Here is a 17,543-nt window from a genome sequence, read left to right as displayed (position 1 = left end):
ATGTGTGTCTTTCTTGACTGAGCCCTCTTTCACCCAAGGGTGGGCTTGGCCTGGGGGCTGGGCCATCGCTCAAGAAGGACAGTAGAGATATCTGTTCACAGGGCTCTGAGACTGTGTCTCCAGCCGGCTTGGTGCAGTGTGCCGTCACCCCAGAGGGGCTGTGTTGTTCTTTGTTTTGTGTGTGTCTACATTGTGGTTTGTGGTATGAATTCTAAAAACTCTTTACGTAATGGTCTGATTCCCATGGTTTAAATCTCCGCAAAGTCTGTATAACAGACTTGACCACTGAAAAGCTGTCTGTTAACCTGGGCATCGTGGGGCATGACTATAATCCCAGCACTTGTAAGGCAGAGGCAGGGGGATCATAAGTGTCACAGTGAGAACAGTATCGTGTTCATAGCAAGTGAGAAGCCAGGATGGGCTACCTGAGACCTTGTCTCAAACAAACAATACAAAAAAACCCATTCACCTACATTTACCCACAGTGGTATGCTACAAGCTTCCACACCCTAGATGGAAATCCCGTACCCATTATCGGTCCCTCCTGCCCATCAGTCCAAGGGCGAGGCAGCACTAATGGACTTCCGGTCTGTGGCTAGAAGTCATTTTGCCCTGACACTTACAGGAATGATGCCTGCTGCCACACCAGTCCTTACGCCTGGCTGCACTCACTTAGTGCTGTTTTCAGGGTTGTTCGTGTATCCATGAGGGCTGCAGGGCTACATGAGCCACGTGAAGTGCCACCCCTCCAGCCACCCCCCCCAACACACACACATTACTTGTGGGCTCACCTGGCAACAGAGTGGTGGGTTATTTCTACCGTGGGCTCTGCGTGTTTCTGTGGAGATCATGTGACCCCTTTGCTTTTATCCACACGTGGGTCCTGGGGTCTCAGCATCCTGACTGCAAAGTGTTCATGGAAAGCATCCATCTTTGTCCATACCCTAAAGATCTTGCAGCCCCTCAAGCATCCTCCTGCCTCCACTAGCCCATAGCTGTTGCCAGACACCAGGAGGCTGCGCTCTCTCTCTCTCTCTCTCTCTCTCTCTCTCTCTCTCTCTCTCTCTCTCTCTCTCCATTTTGGAAGGGCAGATCAGGGTGGGAGGGGGGGTGGAATGACTCACCAGCTGGGATGGAGCGCCCTGATGCCACTGTCCCAAGGTTAGGGCCTATAGGGAGGGCTGGGAGCTCGTCCCCACTGATCCTGGGGGCCCGTGTGCACTGGCCCTGCTCAGTGACATTTGAAATAGCGCCGTGAGCGCTGGCGCGGGCTGCTGCTGTGAATTACAGCAATCTGGACAATTATGGCTGCTCGCGGTGGCTGCTGATGGCTGTTCCGGAGGCGGGGGCGGGGAGGCAGGTGCGCACAGCCCGTGGTAGCTCCTTTTCCACAGCCTGTGGGGGTGAGAGGCTAAGAATGTTCCCGAGCACCCTGCCGAGAGAGTGCTGACAACTCAGAGAGGAAAATGACCCCAGCCAAGCTGTGTCCCAGGCAGATGGTACTCACCCATCCTTGGCCCAGTGCGGGGTAGCAGCCCACAGAGAAGCAGGCCCTCAGGGAACCCCAGGCAGGTAAGCAACCAGGTGTCCCCAGAGCCACCGGAGCATCCTCCTTAGCCCAGCTGTGAAGGACATCTGTAGAAGCATCCAGCCCCCAGAGCAGCCCAGTTGGATTTCCTGTGTGTGTGGTCTAGACCAGTCACTTTCTTCGTCTATGTAACTGGTCACTGGCTTCAGCACAATAGGAAAATTTTTCTCTCCCTTGCCCAGGAAGCTAGAGGTGCAAAGTTGAAGTGTGGGCAGGACCACGTTCCTTCCAAGGCTCCAGGGGCACCTACATCCCACCTCTGGTGGTGGTCTCATGCTTCTGGCCTCCTTCCTGTCATGGCCTTACCCCACCCCCACCCGTGTTCATTAGGATTTCCCTTTTCCTTCTCTTCTCTTTTCTTCTCTTTTCTTTTCTTTTCTTTTCTTTTCTTTTCTTTTCTTTTCTTTTCTTTTCTCCTTCCCTTCCCTTCCCTTCCCTTCCCTTCCCTTCCCTTCCCTTCCCTTCCCTTCCCTTCCCTTCCCTTCCCACTCAGAAATCCGCCTGCCTCTACCTCCCAAGTGCTGGGATTAAAGGTGTGCGCCACCACCGCCCAGCTCTTTGTAGCTTTGAACTTGAAAGGTGCCCGCCTCTGCCTCCTGAGTGCTGTGATTTAAGATAGGTCCCACCACACATAGCCACAGAGTCCTTCTTAGTTGGCCCACCCCAGCAGATTGACCATTCTGGTCCGTTGTACGGTCTGTCCCTGTGCATAACTTCTGGGTGGACATAAAACTTGAGTTGGGACTATTGCCCAGCTCAGCGACATCCAAGTGGCTTTTTGCTCAGGAGTCAATAATTAGTCAATAGCTGACCTTGACGTCCTGATGCCTTAGGCATTTGGGTACCTTGCTCCAGCCCCGTCACCGCTGCAGCTCCTGGTCTCATGGTGGCCTCCCCATTTCAGCCTCATTGTCATTTTCTCTGTAGAAAGGGCAGGGAGGTCTGCCTTCCAGGTTCATCAACAGGATAGGAGCCAAATGTTTGCAGTACTTGATATACAGGTGGGTGCTCAGGTGCAGACTGCAGGGCAGCTCACAGGCTGGATTGGAGTCCCAACTCCGCCTCCTTTGGAATCTGCCCTGAGTGGGTACCTATAGCATGGGCTGATCCTTGCCTGTGTGCTAAGGGGTGGGATGCAGGGGAATGACTTGCCAAGATGTTGCTCAGCCACAAGTGAAACGAGCTTACTGTGGAGGCAAATGCTTTACACCTCTGGCCTGCTTTGAGGCAACTGCTATTATGCAGATAAGGAAAGAGGCCCAGAGATACATGGAATGAGCTACCCAAGGTCGAGTAGCTGTGATGTGAGGGGTCTGGGATTGGAACCTGGGCTCTTGAGTTGCAAAACAGGATGTAGTAGTGAGGGGATTAAATTGGTTGGTCTCTAGGCTACTGCTTTAAGTAATGAAGGCAGGGCAACCAGTGGGGCAGATAGCCCTGTGAGGGACAGTGCGCTCAAGTGAGACATTAGAAACCCAGACAGTGCGGGTGCGAGAGGCAAAAGTGGAGAGGCCACAGTGGCATCGGTGACAAAGGTGGGATTTCAAAGGGATGGAAGGGACCTGGAGTTGGATTCTGGCTACCTGATGGCCCAAGATCTTTGATCTTTCTCTGTGTGGTATGTGTATGCTTAGGGGACAGTGCTGTTTTCCTGGGCTCACACTTGGGTGGGGCCTGAGCCTGAACTGGAAGCTGCCTCCTTAGGGACCTGGCCCCTGCCTGCCTTAGGACAAAGATTACAGTTGTGGCGTGGAGAAGTGTTGGGGGCCTATAGGGTTGGGCCAAATGCCCCAAGTTCCCTAAAGAGAGATTAGCCTGACCCTAAGGAATCCTGACCCTGGGCAGAGCCAGTGGTTGAAGGGTAGTGGCTTAGACCAGGGTCCTTTGGATGTCTCCAGTGCAGGCGATGGAGTGTATGCTCAGTAGACACACTCTCCCTTGAGAGCCCTGCCGGCCACTGGATGTGGTCTGGTTGAGTACCTAGGCCTGGTGGGGAGGCTTAGCCACTGTTCTGTTAGAGTTGATGCTGTCCCCATTGCCAGGTCAGGCTGACCTTTCCAAGAGTGCACCGTGTGCCTCGTTGGGGACCCTGCACACAGCAGTGAAGTAGGCTGGCCAGGTGAGTAGTGTGGCCAGCCAGTGGCCAGTGCACTGAGGTCAGGGGCCATGAGCGCCAGGCTCCATCCAAGTGAGGAGATGATGGGAGGGCGTGGAGATCCCCGTAGGCAGGATGGAGATGGTCCCAGAGGAGCGACTGGAGGGTTTTGGCCTCTTGTGTTGTGATGATTCCCAGGGAGAAAGCAGGGCTCTTGTATGGATTGAGGTATGGCCAGACGTGGGTCTGGCTCTGGACTCTTTCTTGTCCCTAATCAATGCCCTAAAGGAGATGTTGGCTCCCTCCTTTCCTCACTCTGGGCCAGCATCTGACTCTTGCTAGGGAAGGAGAGGTAGTGAATGACCCTTGTGACCCCAGTTTCCACGTGCAGCATGTTTCTGCTTTGCCCATGAGAAGTTGGCATGGTTGAGGAGTATGGCTCAGTGATGTAGCCAGCCAAGGGTCTGGGGGACAGGACATTCTGACTCTGCAGACCAGGCTGCCTGTGGCTCTGTAGGTGGGCAGCTGGCCTTAGGGCAAGCCCTGATGACTTTGTCTGACATGGTTTGAAGTACCTCCTTTGTACCAGTGATTGGCAAGTACAGAGATGCTGAGGTCTGAAGTGTTTCAGGGAGAAGGTGGCCGAGGCAGGTTCACAGATGATCTCACAGGGCTCCCTGTGCCCCCCATGGGATACTGTCGGTCTCTGGTCCACTTGTACTGAATGATCCAACACTTAATGAACTCAGTGAACGCATCCATCACTTAAGTCCAGAGCAGGCTCAACATTTCTTAAGGAAGGAGGATGTGGCTAGAGGCCTCGGGACAGGGAGGGCACGTTTCTCCGACTTCTTGCTCTGGGAGGGTTTTCTTTTGCAAGGGAGTCTAAGAAAGCTGCTTCAAGGGTGGAGGTTGGGGTGGGGTGCCCTCCTAAGCTTCTCCCTGAGGGGGATCTAGGAGCCCCAGACAGTGGGAGAGCCTGTTCTCCCATGTGTTAAATCAGAGGCTTACACACTTGCTGAGCTCAGACCCCTGTGGAGGGGATTGGGGACTGGAACAGTCACAGCCCCTGAGCCACTGGAGTGCTTCATGGGTCCCAGGTAGAGCATGAGAAAGGGTCACCTTTGGCCACCATTTCGCCCCTCCCCTCTGTGGCGACTGGGCTCTTTCAGCTCTCTGCCAGCTTCAGGCCCCCTGCCTTGACTTCCTGTCTTGGCCAATTTCACTTCCTAAGTAGCTGCCTCTGAAATTCCTTCCTTAGAAATTAGTGGGGTGGGAGAACCCAAGACCGCAAGGCAGGCTGGCAAAACTGTTGCACCGAGCACACAGGCCCAACACTCCCAGGACAGACATTCAGGGGATCTTCATGGATCCCTGCCTCTGACACTCAGGTGTCTAGAGCTCCTTTTTGAGAGAGCCATTTGCAGCTCAATCAAAACCCATGAGTGTGGAACAAAGAGCTGGTCTTTGGGGAGTAGATGCTATGGAGATGAGAGGCCACCCTACCCCCATCCCTAGAGCCAGCCGCAGGGCCCAAAATGCTCCTTGGGCAGATGTCCTGGGGCCTTCTCTGGGGTTGGGAGCAGTAGAGCTGTCTGTTCTCTGTAGCTCTCCAGCCTTAGGAGCTTTGGGGTGTCCTTCCAGGAGCACCCTGACATTTTCACAGGGGGTATGCTTGCATAGGCCCCCTTTGGAGTTCCCTGTGGAGCACGGTGGGATTCTGTGGGAATGACCTGTGTCCTCAGCAGGATTAGGAATCTCTCCACCAGCCGGCCGGGATACAGGGAAGCACCATCTTTCTGTCCCAGTCCCCTGGACTTCTAGAACAGAATGGAAGGGCAAGGGCTAGAGGGAAGAGTTGGTTCTAGAAGTCAACCTGACGGGATGCTGCTCTAGGAGGCTGCTTAGTTGTCTTGGCCTCCCGGGAGCCCTTGGGACCTTGCAGCAGGTGTTCTCGGAGAATAGAGGATGTATTAGGTAACCAGGGTCCCCAGACCCTTGGCCAGACCTCTGGGAGTCCCATACCTCCCCCCCCCCCCAAATGGCTGTGGTGTTGGAGTACTCCTAAGTACATCCCAAGTTCCCCACCCTCCACCCCCATAGAAAGCCTTGGCCACCCACAGCCCTCCGAGAGGTCCAGGCTTTGGGGGCCTGTGAGGAAAGGGGGGGTGCGACCGCAGGTGGAACCGGCTGGCTGGCGGGAGGGCTGGCTGGCGGGCGGGCGGAAGAGGCTGCTTGCTCCCTGCCTGCCGGGGGTGGGAGCTCTGTTTTTCTGGATCCCTCAGTCTGTTCTTACCGCTGCTGACGCTGCCACGGATGGGGAGAGAGGGAGGGAGCCTGTGCCAGTTGGCCCGCCCAGCCGAACCTGGGCCTGTGCCCGGCCCCCGCCCGCCCCCGCCCGCCGCGTCTGGAGGTCACATTCAGTCCTGACGCGGCTCGTTGGGTCAGGCAGCAAGAAGAGCCGCGCGGAGCCCTGGGTCCCACAGCCCAGCCGTTTAGGGACACGGCTGCCTGGCCCTGTCTTGCCCGGGGCTTTTGGATTTCTTGTGGCTTGGTGGGTCTGGGGGCTCCGGGACAGCACCCTCACCAAGTGTCCTCTCTGAGACACTGGTGCCTGGAAGATCTGCGGACGCCGCGTGCGCACTGGTGACGCCTGGCACAGAGAAACCCAGCACACAGAACTGACAACTTCCCGCTGCTGCCGTAGCCCTCGCTCCCTTCCCAAGCAGGAAGGGCACTGCTCTGTTCTTTGGGGCAGCTGGTAGCTGCAGCCGGAGGAGTCCTGGGGCCATCCCCAGTGCCTGCTTTTGCCCTCTCGGCTCCTGAGGATGTGAACAGAGGTAGAACCGGGGGATACCAGCAAGAAGCCCTAAGGAGCCTTGCGGCCACAGCCTCCTAATCACCGCTCCGCTCCCTGGAGCATCCTTCCAGCCGGATGTTTCCGGAAAACTTGGCCGAGGGGGAGACGCAGATGAGAGGATGTGAGTGGTCCCCAGCTGGCGGGGCAAGAGGGTGGGGTTGGCTGGTGACGGGGACTTCTATGGGGCTACAGGAAATTTCAGCTGCACATGTGGTGGTGGTGGGGTCTTGGAATTTTGGACCCGTGGCCTGGCGCTCCTTCTTGCCTTTCTAGGGTGCAGCCAAGATCCCCTGGAAGGAGGCTGTACTTAGTCTTAGCTCCAAGCGTGCCTGGGGCATTCTCAGCGGGGCTTCCCCGGGGTGGACAGAGCAGCTGGGCTGTCTCTACGACACGGGATATGAAGTGCTCCTGTGCACAGCACCCTAATGTAAGGTTCCTAGAACAAGAGTAGAGGAAGCTCCTGTCTCCCCAGGGCTGTGTGGCACACTCTGGGAAGGGCCTCCCCAACAGCTCTGCCCAGTGCTCTTCCCTGACCACACGTGTTCGGGAACAGCTGAGCGTCATCCCCCCCACCCTGACAGTTTCTAGCTTTTATAGGCTGAGTTAGTTGGGAGACCCAGCTGTTCTGACTCCCTATTGACCTAACTGAATTTGGAAATGTCTGTTCCCCGGGGTCGGGCCACCCTCCCCTCCCAAGTCTTCATTGCACCCCACCCCCAACAGCTCCAAATGGAGACCTGCCCTGGGGTTCCGGGCCTGCGATCCCTCGGCCTGACGTGTTTGTTGGGCCCTCTTGGACGGCACTCGGGTAATATAAATAAACGCAGCCCCAGCCGCCAGGTTCTGGAAGTGGCAGCTGCTGCTGGCGCGGGTGGAGGGAAAGGTCAGGGGCTGAGTTACACTTGATCCTGAGCCCTGGCCCTCCCTGCCTCCTGTCCTTGAGGAGCCCTGAGAAGCTGCTCTGGAGCCACGTGGCTCTTGTGGTCACTGTAGGCCAGCAGGTGGCCTGGCTATCCCGCACCTCCCCCAAACCATGGCGCGTCCCCCTCCCCCCCAATGCTGCTACTATGGGAAGCTGAGGCTTCAGACCCACTCCTGAGCTGGGTGAGGTGGGTGAGAAACCTTCAAGAATTCCAGTCTTGACCAGGGTGTGGGGGAGGGGCAAGACTGACTCAAAGCCATGTAGACCTAGGGGGTCACTTGCTGGTGTGTTGGGGGTTTTATTGTTTCCTTTGTTTGTAGTGAGCCACCAACTGGGGTTTGAATGAGGGGGTGGTGAGAAGGGGGTGGGCCCCCTCCCCTGCCCTCCCCGCCCCCTGCAATTCGTAGTTACAGCCTCTTGTTCTGCTTTGACTTGTGTTGAAGAACATGATTTGAAGCCTGGTGGTAGGAAATGGGACTTAGCCTTGTCACAAGTGGCTTTGAAGCTCCGCCGAAGCGCCGGCCTCCTAACCTCCATCCCCAGGGGCAGGTTTCTGGCACTGCCATGGGAAAATGGCCAGCTTTGCCTTCAAGGGAGCTGGGGCTCATTGAAGGTTGCTGAGGGTGCACAGCCTTCTAGTATAGCCCAAGGTTTGTAGCCTCAGAGCTTGTGAGCCATGAGGTCTGTGGCCTTGGGGAGGGGTTGAGGGGGGCCTCCGCAGATCTGAAGATTGTCCCACCATGTGGTCTCAAGCTGTGACTTGAGACAGATCCACCCGTGACTGCTAAGTGCCAGGTGGGCCCTGAGTCTGGTGTGGCTCTTGAGGTGTGGGGGGGCCCCAAGCTCACCCTGCTCCCCTCCCCAGCTCGGCCTTGCTCTGACCTGAGCTCTTCCAGGGCTCGTTCCCCTTCACCTATGGTGAGACCGGAAAGCGGGCTTGTTCTCCTGAGGCCTCACTGCAGCTGTGCAGTGTCAGAGCTGGGTCACCACAGCTCCCGCCCAACTGGGGAGGGAAGGATGGGGGGAGGCTGTCTTCTGCCCCCTAGAATCTTAACTGTGGCCTCGCTTGGGGCCATGCCTGTTACTGTTTGTTTCCTGGTCCCTCCCTGGCTGTGCCCCCTTGGCTTTGGACGGTAGTGAACCCTCATCTGCCCTCCACCTGTAGGCCTCCTGGAACATGGGAGGAACTGGTCAGCCATTGCCCGTATGGTGGGCTCCAAGACCGTGTCCCAGTGTAAGAACTTCTACTTCAACTACAAGAAGAGGCAGAACCTGGACGAAATCCTTCAGCAGCACAAGCTAAAGATGGTAAGTCTGGCCAGAACTCGGTGGCCACGTCCACTGGGAACTGGGGCCAGCCAGGCCTCCCACAGCCTCGCTCATGTGGCCCCTGGCTGCCTGGCATCTGCATGGGGAGGGATGGGTGGGCTGGGCCCTGACTCAGCCAGGAATCGGACCTGGAGGTCCTAAGTGAGCAGCTTCGCTTCTGCTTGGCTGCCCTTTTGAACAGTCGGGCTACAGGGACAGGGAATGAGGGTCCCAGAAGACAGAGGCTGGAGGAAGACTTGGGGCCCACACTGACAGCTGTATCTCTAAGCAGGGCCTTTTTTACATCCATGGCCAGGAGGGCCACTGGAGCCACTGCACTGCCTTCCCATGATCCTCCCCAACCCCATCTTAACGTCATCAGCCTGTTAGGGCTGGGGAAACTGAGGACCAGGGAAGCTCTTCAGCCACCTAAGTGGGTGTATGAACTCAGAGCCGAGTAGCTCTACCACCTCTCCAATCTCCCGCCGTGGTCTGAGTGAGGCTTGTGAAGGACACCTTGAGGCCCATCGTTCCCTGGCTTTAAAGTTGTGTGGGTTCCTGTGCAGTGAAAGATGTATTGCTCTTTCCTGAGCCTCGAGGCCCAGTGCAGGGTACACAGCAGCACAGGGTGCGGTAGAGCATGGTCCAGCAGCCAGAGACACAGCATTGCTCCATTAGGGCTCCTCTCAAGACCCATGTGGAATCCAGGGACACCCTTGTTGGCCCACCCTCCTGCCCCAGCTATTTCTTACGGCTCGTGTCCCCCGAACATATGACTGCCCAACTCTCCATGTCTCCAGGGAACTGCTCCCTCTGCTCTCAATGACCCCCGGTGGGACAGTGGACCCAAGGACATAGTCATCTAAAAGGGGCCAGGTCTGAGCTTGTGGTCTGAGCACCATGTGACCTGACCAGCTTCTCCCTACTGAGCCACTTCTTTAGCTAGAAAGTAGGTGGAGGGGACAGTGACACGGACAGGAAGGAGGTGCCCGTGAATGGGAGGCCCTCTGTGGGGCTTCCTGCCTGCTTGCTCTTTGTGATACCCCTGTCACTGATGTCATAGCTACCCATCCCATGTCCTCTAGGTACCTGAAGCCCTTGCGATCACTATGCAGCAATTACCAAGGGGCTGTCTGCTGATAGGTGTAGGGGTGTGTGTGTGTGTGTGTTTGTCTAGGCTGTGCCACTTACAGGCTGTGTGGCTTTTTAGCTAAGAGTCTTATCTGCTCTGTGCCTCAGTTTCTCTGCCTGTGAAATGGGAAGGATAACAGCTCCTCCCAAGTGACAGGGCAGTACTTGAAAAGGGGACACTAGGCAATTCGCCAGCTCCCCACCAGCTAAAGCCAGATGGCAGAGGGCTCAGGGTCTTTGTGGTGTGGTATGTCTATCCCAGGTGATAGATGGATGCAAGCCTGCGTGCATGGAGTCCCTCCAAAGGACATAGGGCTCTGCCCGGTGGGAGTGTGCTCTGGCCCTGTAGCTTGTGCTCAGAGCGCACAGCCTGGCCTCTGGGCCTCAGTTCCCACCTGCTTCAGGAGTGTATGAGGAGCAGGTACCTTCCACTGAGGAAAGTCCAGTGTCTGGCCCAGGTCACAGAGTAGGACAGAGTTTGTGTATAGTGGGCAAAGGCGTGGTTGGAGTGTCTGGAGGAGCTTACTACTTAGTGGGATGTGGGAATCATGGTGAGCTATTGAGCTGAGGTGACTCTGGTCTGAATGGGATGGAGGCAGGCTGCCCAGGAAAGGGGACCCCTGCCCCGTTCTTAGCTTTGTCATTCAGGTGGCTGCCCTGGCGGAGGCCTGTAGAGGAGGTGGGCTGATTCTCTCCCCAGGCAACCTCAAGAGCTGGCTGGCTGGTCCTGAGGATCATGATAAGAGCAGTGAGCAGAGGCGGAGGCCCCTGAAGTACAGAGCGAGTACCGTGTTGTATGAGTGTATGAGCTGGCCTGTGGCAGCCCCTGACCTGGGCTGTCTGTTCTCACCCACTCGGCATCAGGCTGCCACTGTAAAGAGGGTAGGCCAAGCTGCACTAAGGATGCTTGAGCCCGGAGGATCAGGAGTTCAGGGCCAGCCTAGGCTACAGGACCGTGTCTCAAAAAGAAAATGACAAGAACTAAGAGGTTCACTTCTGTTCTCTGAGTCCTGAAGCAGTGGCTAGGGCCTTTGGCTGCTGGCCCGGCCCCGTCTGAAAGCAGGAAGGCATGCCACCCTCAGCCACCCAGAGAACAGGGGAGGCAGGAGGTCAGTGGGTGTCCCTGCCTCTCATCCCAGGCCTGGCCTGCACATGGCTGCTGGAGACTCATCAGAAACCGGGAGCTTGGGCGGAGCCTGCATGTCGCAGGTTATGTAACATTTGGCAGCCTTGTCCTCTCTGAGGTCTCCCTCCCCCTCCGTGTGGCCAAAGGCTGCCCTTCTGTCTGTGTCCTGGCCCTCAGGGCTCGGCCTCCAGGTTGCTCAGTGTGTCATCTGGGCGCTGGCCCTGCCGGCCTTGCTTCCTTCTGCTGTCTTCTCTCTGTGGCTGCTGGGAGACGCTCCAGGCAGGGATGTATTTGAACTCTGGCAGGCGGGCCTCCTTGACTCTGCGCTTTGTGTCTCTGAGTCGTCGGTGTCATCCTCTCTGGTGTTGGCTCATTTATGGAATGACGTGGTTATGGAGTGTGTGGTGACTCTACTCCAGCTGTGGGAGGGAGGCAGTTGGAGCAGGCAGAGGTCCCAGTTGACGAGGAATAAGTCTCGTCAAGATGCTGTAACTCCCGTAACTTCCAGCTTGTGGCCCCAGAGGTGCGGAGACAGAGATGCAGAGAGAGTGAGGGTTTTTGCAGAGCATTGGTTAATCCCCCAGGGAAATCAGAGAGGGCCTCTGGGGAGATGACGTTGAAGGAAGTGAGTGTTCGCTCTCTGGGGGAAGGGTGTTCAGGCAGGGAACAGCCTGTGTAAAGTCCCTGGGGCTGGCGTGGGGCCTGGAGAAGCAGACTTAGACTAGGCAGAGTGGCAGGACTAGTGATCTGGAGCTGATGTCAAGTGTTAGGGGCTGCCTGGAGTGGTGACGGCTGTGTGGCAGGCAGGGTAGCTGTGTGTACGTGTGACTTGACGCCTTGCAGATTGCTGGTGTGCAGTAGGTGCTTAGGAAATGCCATCTGTGATGTGAGTTCATATCTCCAAAACAGCGCTTACACACGCTTACCAGCCCTTTGTCACTGGGGCTATACAGGGCCGGGTGTCCCATAGGCTCTAGAAACACAGGGTGTGCTCTGTCGTCTGTCCATGACTCTGCCAGGCTGATGGGCTCCCGTTTCCTGTGAGTGTCCTTGCAACCTGCTGCCTAGTTCCTGTTGCTAAAGATAGACGAAGGAAGGGGATCCCCAGCCCCATGCCACAGCATCCTCGCACCCGCAGACTGGAGCCTGGGCCTCTTGGGAGGTGCCAAGACCAGACCCTGTGTGGGCGGGGGTGGCAAGTCAAATGTCCACGAGGTCTGTGTATACTTAGAACAAGTCTGTGGCCTAGTATTGGCAATAGAGACAGTGATGGACTGACAGGCATACATCTGCCTTTTGTTCTGTGTCCCAGGATCCTGGGACAATGGACACAGCAAGCCTCAGAGCATGGTCCTGCTATGTTCCCAGGACAGAATGTCACCAGTCAGGTGTAGCAGAGCTATGGTCTGTCACCAGCTTCTGATCTTGGTGGTTTTTTTCTAACCTATGACCCCCGCTGCCATCTTCCCCTGAAAGAGCTGGTCAGTTGCAGCATGTCTCCACCCACCACACCCCTTCCCTCCTGGCCTGTGCTCCGCTCGGACAGCCCTGTGGATGTTGCCAGACCAGCACGGAGGGCATCAGCTGAGATATGAGGGCGCCTGGACCACATTCTGTCCCTCATACTAGATCAGGCTTACCCCAGGCTACATCGTTTCAAGACTAGTGCATGTCCTGACTGCTGCTTTGAATCCCAAGCTTAGGGAAGCCTCGGCTGCTCTGGGCTTCGACCCAGCTCAGTGGAGGATCACGGAAGTCCAGCCAGGGGAGGGTTTTGAATGCTTCTGTGCTGGGAGGGTGATGCTAGGCCCTGAGTGTGGGGAGTAGAGGTGGTTTGAGGGAAAAGCAAGACGACAGTATGGCTCATCCACACCCTAGAGCCTTTGTAAATAGGCGTCTCTCAGCCAGAGCCTTGCCCGGGTGAGAGAGGCTTACCCCATGCTAGATCATTTTTCCCTCTGCACTTAGACAAGGACTCCAGTGTCGATTCCTATAGAATCCTGATCACCCACCCAGCTGACTTGGCCTGTGCCCTTTTTTTTTTCCCCATTTGATCCCACTGTGGTCCCTGGCCAGTCCCCTGAGTCCAAACTTTAGGGTGTGTGTTGCTGGCTTTGGAGGGTAGTGGCCATGTTATATATCCCTGAGTCTGTATCCACAGCCCCTCCACTTGTGCCTAAAGTGTGCACTGTGACACTGTGGCCTGGCCCAGCCTGCACCCAGGGTCCCACTGGGACACACCGTGCTATGAAGCGTCTATGGTAAAAATAGCTCTGGCCTGCATGGCCACTGCCACGGGCTGAGTGGGAAGGCTACCTACCCACACAGCCGTGCAGCCAAACTCACTGCTCTCGCAGCCGGGACCAGGCCTCAGACATAGGGCGTCCCCAGCCGTGACCGCTACTGTCCTGTCCCAGGAGAAGGAGAGGAACGCTCGGAGGAAGAAGAAGAAGACCCCAGCTGCGGCGAGCGAGGAGACAGCCTTCCCACCTGCCGCTGAGGACGAAGAGATGGAAGCATCAGGCGCAAGTGCCAATGAGGAAGAGCTGGCGGAGGAGGCAGAAGGTGAGGTCACTGTTGTCCTGGGAGGTGGGGACGGAGGGGAGGGGGAGTGAACGCGCACGCACAGGCACACGCACACTGTCCTATGTCTCCATCTTCTAGGCATCCCTGCTTTCCTGGGCCAGGCCTAGGGCTGAGCACAGAGGAGCCCTGACTAGACCCCAGGCTTCTGGCCCCAGATCCCCATAGTTCGTTCACCTGCTTTCTCCATAGGCCTGGCATAAGTCGTCTCAGCATCCTCGGCTGGGCCCTAGGCTCTTGGTTGAGGCTCCCAGCCACCCTCATGAGCATGGACATAGACAGCATGGAGGGGAAGTGGTGGAGACAGAGCTGCCCACAGAAGAGGGGAGTGACTGTGAGCCCCAAATCCTGGGGAGGGGGATGGTTACACATCTGCTTAGGAGCAGAGACGGGGCCAGCCGAGGCCTCTCACCACCCGAGAATTCTTGGGGCAGCTAACCTCTCCCACCCAAGAGCAATGGGCTAGAAAGGCTGAGGTCCAGGCTAGGGACCACTTGACCTCAGACTTCCTTGTGTGGTAACAGTCATGGCAGCCATATATGGCCTTGTCTCTGTCACCACAGGCCGAGGAGGTGGCTGAGGAGTGACTGAGGCATGGTGGAGTCATTCCAGGTCCCTAAGACCTAGTTTGGCAGCTTGGTCATAGCCCTCTGCTCTGTGTCTCTTTGGCGTCCAGGGGAAGGGGCCTAGTGATCTTCCTGTTACTTGATGTCTGGGTCTGTAAAGTGCCTACTATGTCCAGGCTCTGTGACCATGCCTGGGGCACATGGGTGCCTGGTGGAATGCCTCAGTGCAGAGCTGGGCCTCCAGCCATTCCTTCCCTGCCCAAATGTAGTGCTTAAGGGTCCAGTCACAGTTGTCACAGTCCCTTCATGTCTCTGAGGGCTTCTGGTATAGACATAACTAACTGACAGCAAGTCGTAGACACCAACACTCACGATGGGGGCTGGCCTGCTTGTCCACAGGACTTCAGTGGCTTTGGCCTCCTGTGTCCTGTCGTTGGGCTGCTAAAAGGAAGACCAGAGGCCATGGCCCACTTGGTGGCCCAGGCTATGTGATTTCCTCACCTGTCATTGTGCTTCTTAAGTACCCTGGTCTTGAGGTCTCTGAGGGTCACGCCCTGTGTGCTTGGGGCCTGCTCCCTGCTGCTGTTACCGATATCTGTTCCGGGAGAGCTGTCAAGCTCTGGGCTACAAGGGTACTGAGAAGCTGGGGAGGCTGGGGACTGACTGATAAGGCTGGAAGGCACATTGGTTAGGGCCTCATTGGTTTGTAGCCCTGGCACTCACACACACCTCTGTTGACCCTGGACATACCTTGACCTTGCACTGGGGCGGAGGGGTGGGTGGCCAGGGCCTCCCTTGGGAGCTGAGCCTAGTGGGTCTCATGGAAGCTGTCTTGGGTCCCCTGCCCTCTGCGAGTCACACCCTCTCCCCTTTGTACAGAATTTGCTGTACCACCCCAGCTCTGACTCCTCTCTAACTTTCTTCCTTCCAGCCTCACAGGCCTCTGGGAATGAGGTTCCCAGAGTTGGGGAGTGCAGTGGCCCAGGTAAGAATGTAGCTTTTGGCTGAGTTGGGGGGCATAGTGGAGTATCCAAGACCTTACATCCCCATCCCTTGTCCTTGGGTGCTGCTTCTGCCTCTGCTTTTTTCCTCCTACAAAGTGTCTATTCCCCGATGCAACTGTGGGCAGCATGCCCTCCCTACCTGCCTTTCCTCTCTTTGGGACCCTTCCCTGTCCCCTGTCCTCAGCCTTGTCTCCAGGTGTCTAGTTTGCAGAAAATGGAGGAACACACACACACACACACACACACACACACACACAGCACCTTAAACCCATGGGAGATGGAGCAGCAGACATACTCCTTCAAGGAGGACTTCGATGCAGTGGCCCTGTATCATGCTGGGTTGTCAGCCATATTGTAATGCTTTCATGGTCCCCGGGCCTAAACATGGCTCTCCTGCTCAGCATCCATGGAGGTTTGCTTCCCCCTTCTGTGGATGGGGAAACTGAAGCTTGAGAGAAGCCCTGAACTTCCCATTGGCAGTACCAAAAGTTGGGCACTGAGCTGAGTGGCGTTCAGACCGTATCTACAGACCTCCGATGAAGGCCTGTCTTGAGGTTGTCCTTGGATTGGCCTTGTAGGGGCACTGGCTACCTAAGGATTCTAGGGGTTGGGTTTGGTCAGTCTGTGGGCAGCGGGAAAGAGAAGCCAAAGTTGCAAGCTATAAGGGCTAGTGAGGGACAAGGCTCACCGGGAGGGTCATAGCCTGGGGTTGTTCTGCTATTCCTTGAGAGGGCTGTCACATCCTATGTAGTAGCTGATCCTCTCTTTTCCTCTTATCCTGCATGTAGCTGCTGTCAACAACAGCTCTGATACTGAGAGTGTCCCATCCCCGCGTTCAGAAGCCACGAAGGACACTGGGCCTAAACCCACTGGCACTGAAGCATTGCCCGCTGCCACCCAGCCACCTGTTCCTCCTCCAGAAGAACCGGCAGTAGCCCCTGCTGAGCCCTCCCCAGTCCCTGATGCCAGTGGCCCACCATCCCCAGAGCCTTCCCCATCACCTGCCGCACCCCCGGCTACTGTGGACAAGGATGAACAAGAAGCCCCGGCTGCTCCAGCTCCCCAGACAGAGGATGCCAAGGAGCAGAAGTCTGAGGCCGAGGAGATCGATGTGGGAAAGCCAGAGGAGCCCGAGGCCTCTGAGGAGCCCCCGGAGAGTGTAAAGAGTGACCACAAGGAGGAGACCGAGGAAGAGCCTGAAGACAAAGCCAAGGGCACAGAGGCCATTGAAACTGTGTCTGAGGCACCACTTAAGGTGGAGGAGGCTGGTAGCAAGGCAGCTGTGACCAAGGGTTCCAGCTCAGGTGCCACCCAGGACAGTGACTCCAGTGCCACCTGCAGTGCCGATGAGGTGGACGAACCCGAAGGAGGTGACAAGGGCAGGTGAGAGGCATCCGGCGAGCTTTGGCTCTTGTGTATTCTGCAAACACGGGGAGCACCCTCCATCTGCCACAACACAGGTGGCCCTGCCTACCATGGACTCTGTGGCTGGTTTGTAGGGGTCAACATGAGACTGAGACCAGAAATCAGGGTGTCTTAGTCTCTGTTCTATTGCTGTGAATAGATAACATGACCAAGGCAGTTCTTCCAGAAGAAAACATTTAATCCTTGGCTGGCGTACAGTTCCAGGAGAAGTGGTTGAGAGCTTAGCTAATCCTCTTCCACAGGTGAAGAGAGACACAGTGGGGAAGGGAGGGAGGAGGAGAGCTTTGTACACTGATCCTGAGCCTGACTTGGGCTTTTGAAACCTTAAAGCCTGCTCCCAGTGACACATTACCTCCAACAAGACCACACCTTCTAATCCTTTCAAATAGTGTCACTCCTTGGTGACTGAGCATTCAAATATGTACAGGGACACCCTTCTACCCATTTGAGGCAACCTGGAGCTAAGATCTGGAAGGGCTTCGAAGGTAGCCATAGAAGGCTCCAGGGAGAAATAAATGCTGGTGTCCTCCAGCTGTGACACAGACCAGGTGGTGTGATGTAGCAGCGTAGTTGGAGGTAGAAGGTCCAAATCCAGGTGTCCTGGAGTCACCCATACTCCAGCTTGAAACATCTTTCACTGATGATGGATGCCTGTAATCCTTGGCTTATGGATATAGCACTCTGATCTTAGCCTCCATAGACATTAGGTTCCCCTGTACCTCTCTGTTTAAATTCCTGCTTCCTTGAAGGTTGCCAGTCTCCCATGACGACATCAGCATAGCTTCCTGACAAAGTCTCACACACCGGGGCCCAGACTTAGTTCTTGGACGCAGGGATACAGTTCTTCCCTTCTGTGGTGGCAAAGGCCATGGCTAGTAGTGAACCTGGTGTGTGCAGTGGGGACCACGTCATGGGAATACAAAAGGCCATGTATT

The 17,543-nt window shown here is 56.3% G+C and overlaps 1 protein-coding gene across 51 annotated transcripts in view; it reads left to right on the top strand.

The window, feature by feature from the left end:
* The window catches only part of Ncor2 (nuclear receptor co-repressor 2), a 162,086-nt gene that overhangs the window by 114,733 nt on the left and 29,810 nt on the right, over positions 1 to 17,543 (top strand). For 32 of the 51 annotated variants that reach the window (XR_003955607.1, XR_003955606.1, XR_003955605.1 and 29 more), the window contains 4 exons: positions 8,631 to 8,773; positions 13,388 to 13,595; positions 15,111 to 15,164; positions 15,972 to 16,566. Coding sequence is in view for 47 of the 51 variants with exons in the window: in XM_030254285.1 (XP_030110145.1) it covers positions 8,631 to 8,773; positions 13,388 to 13,595; positions 15,111 to 15,164; positions 15,972 to 16,566 (1,000 nt within the window). In the remaining 4 variants the exon portion in view is untranslated. The remainder of the gene's footprint in view (positions 1 to 8,630; positions 8,774 to 13,387; positions 13,596 to 15,110; positions 15,165 to 15,971; positions 16,567 to 17,543) is intronic. The other 19 variants (NM_011424.3, NM_001253904.1, NM_001253905.1 and 16 more) reach the window with 1 other exon arrangement.

Source organism: Mus musculus, chromosome 5 (assembly GCF_000001635.26).
Source record: "Mus musculus strain C57BL/6J chromosome 5, GRCm38.p6 C57BL/6J".
In the NCBI taxonomy this organism is placed as follows: Eukaryota; Metazoa; Chordata; class Mammalia; order Rodentia; family Muridae; genus Mus; species Mus musculus.
Note: the sequence above shows the minus strand (reverse complement) of the source record. Positions and strands in the feature narration are given on the sequence as shown.